This window comes from Triticum urartu, unplaced genomic scaffold (assembly GCF_003073215.2).
Source record: "Triticum urartu cultivar G1812 unplaced genomic scaffold, Tu2.1 TuUngrouped_contig_4691, whole genome shotgun sequence".
In the NCBI taxonomy this organism is placed as follows: Eukaryota; Viridiplantae; Streptophyta; class Magnoliopsida; order Poales; family Poaceae; genus Triticum; species Triticum urartu.
Genome location: NW_024115301.1, coordinates 4,965 through 9,095, shown reverse-complemented (window position 1 = coordinate 9,095; position 4,131 = coordinate 4,965). Strand labels below are relative to the sequence as shown.

The 4,131-nt window shown below is 45.8% G+C and overlaps 1 protein-coding gene across 1 annotated transcript; it reads right to left on the bottom strand.

Moving 5' to 3' along the window:
- Positions 1–1,466: 1,466 nt before the first annotated feature.
- Positions 1,467–1,913, bottom strand: LOC125528183 (non-specific lipid-transfer protein 2P-like). The gene has a single exon (XM_048692688.1). The coding sequence runs from the start codon at positions 1,837–1,839 to the stop codon at positions 1,552–1,554; it is 288 nt and encodes a 95-aa protein (XP_048548645.1). The 5' UTR covers positions 1,840–1,913; the 3' UTR covers positions 1,467–1,551.
- Positions 1,914–4,131: the final 2,218 nt, after the last annotated feature.

Genomic DNA, 4,131 nt, shown 5'->3' with positions numbered 1-4,131 from the left:
AATGTAAAACGGCTATAACTTTTGCATACGATGTCGGAAAAAAATGTATAATATATCAAAAAATTCAGCACGAAAATCCGCATCCCATGGAGACGGTCTATGGCCTGTTTGGAATTTTTTAGAATTCTCAAATTCCAAAAGGAAAAAAAGATATGGTCAAATTTCAGTTTGTTTAAAAAAATTTGGTTAAATCTGGTCAAACTACTTATTCAAGAAGTATTAATGTTACTACATAATTATTCAAGAATATTAGTGTTACTAAATAATTATTTCAATTTTTTGAATTTTGGTTAAATCTGGTCAAACTATGGTCAAACTTATTCAAGAAATATTAGCGTTACTAAATAATTACTGTTTTTTAGAATAATAGTTTCAAACTCAAACGGTGAAATGTGTGACTTCATGCTCAAGCTAAACTCCTGAGGGTTAATAGGATTGACATCTTACTATTGTCAGGAAAACAACAAGTGCAGACTCAGAAACGAAGGAGAATAGAACCCGAAAGTTAAGCGTGCTCGGGCTGGAGTAGTGAGAGGGATGGGTGACCGGTCGGGAAGTTAGATGATTTGAAATGAGTGATCCACACTTGAGCAGTTAAGAGAGGTGATTAGAGACTAAATCATCAAATAATTCAAAAAAATTTAAAATAAAAAAAATCAAAAAAAAATTCCAAAATTTTCAAAAAAAATTCAAAAAAAACCTTTAGTACCGGTTGGTCCCCCATACCAGGGCGCGAGCTCAAGCCACGTGGTGGCACTTTAGCGCCAGTTCGTGCCGAACCGGTACTAAGGGGGGGGCTTTAGTGCCCACCCTTTAGTGCCGGTTATGGAACCGGCGCTAAAGCTCCGTTTTCTACTAGTGGTGTTGCCCATGTTTACAACAGTCTGGTGTGTTATGAAACAGTTAATGTCAAGTGGAAACTGCCTATTAAAAGCCTGTTCGGCAATCCACCGCTCCAGGAAATACGAGAATCTACGGAGTATCCCTTTCTTCACTCCGTATTTTCAACTGAAGCTCGGGCCGCTCCGGGAGCGGAGTCGTGCGGAGCGGCGAGACTCCGAACAGGCCTTATGCACTAGAAACTCCCACTTTGATGGCTTTGTTGTAATTGCCGGGTAATGATGCGGTTGAAACATCTGCTTTATTGTTGTAATTTAAAAGATCAGTTATGCCTTATAACACCTAAAAAGGGTCATGTGTGTGGAATTTTAGCTTTAACTTAAGCAAATATCGGCCAACTTGAGGCCTTGTAATTCGAATCATGAGAATTTAAATTTTATCAAATGTTCTTATTTTTCAGGTTTTCTCAGGTACCTGTATACGTTGGATGCGTGCGGTTTGAATTTCTCATCCCAAAATCCTAGTCCGGTCGTCGAAAAGAACAACATCCTTATTATCAGCGAATACCAGTTATTAGCAAAAACAAACGGCGAGCACATCCATTGCGCTCGTATCTGTTATTGAAATATATCAAATCCGGACGGCTAATCACTAGATCAACACACACCACATCTAGCACACTTTTTGTGCGTACATGCATACACCATGTTTCTACTGCGGGCAGGTCGGGATGGGGATGCCGCAGGAGGCGAGGGTCTTGCGGGCGGTGGGGCTGTTGATGTAACCGGAATACGCGGGGTTGCTCGCGTACTTGCAGAGGCAGCCTCGCTGCGCCTTCAGGTTCGTGCAGCACGACGCCGACGGCTCCGCCCCGCCGATGATCGCCGCCGCGCACACGATCAACTTCCCCGCATCGCAGTCCTGTGCTGCCACCGACGGCGGACCGACCACCACCAGCGCTAACAGCGCGCACATGGCCACCGCCGCCACCCTAGCCATGGTCTTCGATCTAGGAGTAGCTCCGACTTCTCCAAACACGACGTTCTCCGGACTCGGGTATGAGTGTCAGATCGATGCAGTTGGTGGCACAAGAGGAGCGTTGCTCGTATTTATAGGCGGGAAGGGAGAGCGCCTCAAGGAATTTGGTAGGCAATGCGTACCGCGTGAATTCTGTGCTTAGCTGTGAAGTCTTTGGAGTATACACTTCACCTCAAGCGTTGCCCGCGCCAGAAATCCCGCGCTATTACTAGTAGTACTACTGTGCCATTTTTACCTCCAGACATTATTACCGTACATATAAACCTGGGAGGCATTCATTGGTAGTAATGATAATTGGAAATGGATACTTTAGGCTGGTCATAATAGGGAGGAACTTAGGAGTAACATCACACACTCCAATACAACTTTACTTATGTGTCACATATTTAATGAAGAGAGAGGTGCTTATGGTAACTAGCTAAGTTACCGGAACATCACACATTCCAAGAAACAATGAGTCTATAACCTAATAAATACATTGTTGCATGACACTACATAGATGTTCCTACCCACTGTAGAGGTAGTAACATAGTCTAGGGAAGTGTGTAAGTTACTAGACTATGTTCTCGCCCATTGTGACCAGCCTTAGGTGGAACCTGTGATTACGGACAGTCGGCAACGCATCATTAATTCTGCAGAATTGCCTCACATATGGGATGATTTTTTTAGGTAATGTTTTTCTATAGGTCGAGCTACATGGAACCTCTTATCTAAAGCCCTTCATCATTATTCTGAGATCCGTATTCTAACTAACTTGTAACAAGAAGATTTCTTTTTTTATTTCTCTCAAATGAAAGAACATATGGACTTCTAACTTTGCAGATCAAACAAACTTTACAACTTCAATGTGTGAAAAAACTTTCAGATTTTTTGGACCAACATAAATATACAAAATGAGGATTTTTTTGATTAAAAATAATTTTTAGCATTTTAAATGCATGAAAAAATCCGAATGTTTTTTCCCACATAGTAATTAGAATGTCTTGTTGTCCCGCAAAGTTTGAAGTTTATACGTTGTTTCATTTGAGAGAAACAAAAATGACAAATGTGCCCGCATGGATCGTGATTTTTTTATATGCGTACGGGATGCTTTTTTTTACTTCGATGCCTTCTGAGGAACAAGTATTATGTCATATGTATGTGCCAAGTAAAGTCTGTCTTAAACCTTATAGACTCATCCGATCCATGAAAATCGAACTCTCTATGTGCCAGCTCGTCTACAAGGTCTGCACGACCCCTCCCTCACGACCCCCGCGGCTCCAACCCTAGGCGACACGGGGGGAGATCGCGTCGCTGGCCCTAGGACTCCTCTCCTCAACCCCTCCCTCCTGCCGCTGTCGGAGATCACGTCGGGTGAAGCCTATGCGATGGGCTGAGACGACAGTGTGGGGCATTCTCCTTTGCGCGGTGGCGGAGAACCCCTTTGGTGGAGGCGACGACACACATCATGACAATGATTCGGCGACAAGGAGCGGCGGGATCCCGGCCGTGGGCGTGGCAGCGGCGATGGCGGAGGCGCTCCTGTGGTGGCGGCGGCTGGATTCACGAATCTCGCCTGGCCCAGATGGGCTTGGGTGGGTTGGCGGCTCAGTTCTCCAGCGACAGGCAAGCGTGGTGGGTCTAACGGCATAGGCTGCTTTGGCACCATGGTGGTGTCGTGGTCGGTCAGGCAACAGCGGTGGATCTGTTTCGTCCAGTTCTCGGCAGAGATGGCGGTGGTCCATGCACGAGATGCTTGATGGAGTCTCTTTTAACAAATTTGGGTGAAAACCTGGTTTTGGCTAGCTACCAAGGCTGATGGTGGCGGCGCTGTTCTGTGTCGTTCTCTTCTTGAAGCATCGCCGTGGAGAAATTCTAGGCCACTATCTGCTACCTCCGGGGGAAACCCTAGATTAGTAGATCAGATGACATCGGCACTCTTGTGTCGATTCACCCCCTTGGGGGCTTCATTCTTGGAGGTGTACATGGGCTCGAGGGACCAGTGGACGACATCTTTGGTGGAGCTGTGCTTCAACTTACACATTTATGGCGATGGATCTCGACGGTGTGGCCCAGTGGAGACTCGATGTCCAATGCACGGAGATGGACTCGTGCAGGAGGAGGACGCTGTCTGGCGTCGTGGTGACGTTGACGAAAGAGAGGCCTGACAAGGTCGATGAGTCAGTATCTACTTTGAAGATATATCGATGGAAGACAGTGGTGACGACCTATGAGAGTGCGTCAGACCGGTATGTGCCCCAGACCTGGTATGTG

Excerpts from the sequence above, each read along its gene's own strand:
- LOC125528183 (XM_048692688.1), bottom strand. The coding sequence starts at position 1,839 with ATGGCTAGGGTGGCGGCGGTGGCCATGTGCGCGCTGTTAGCGCTGGTG.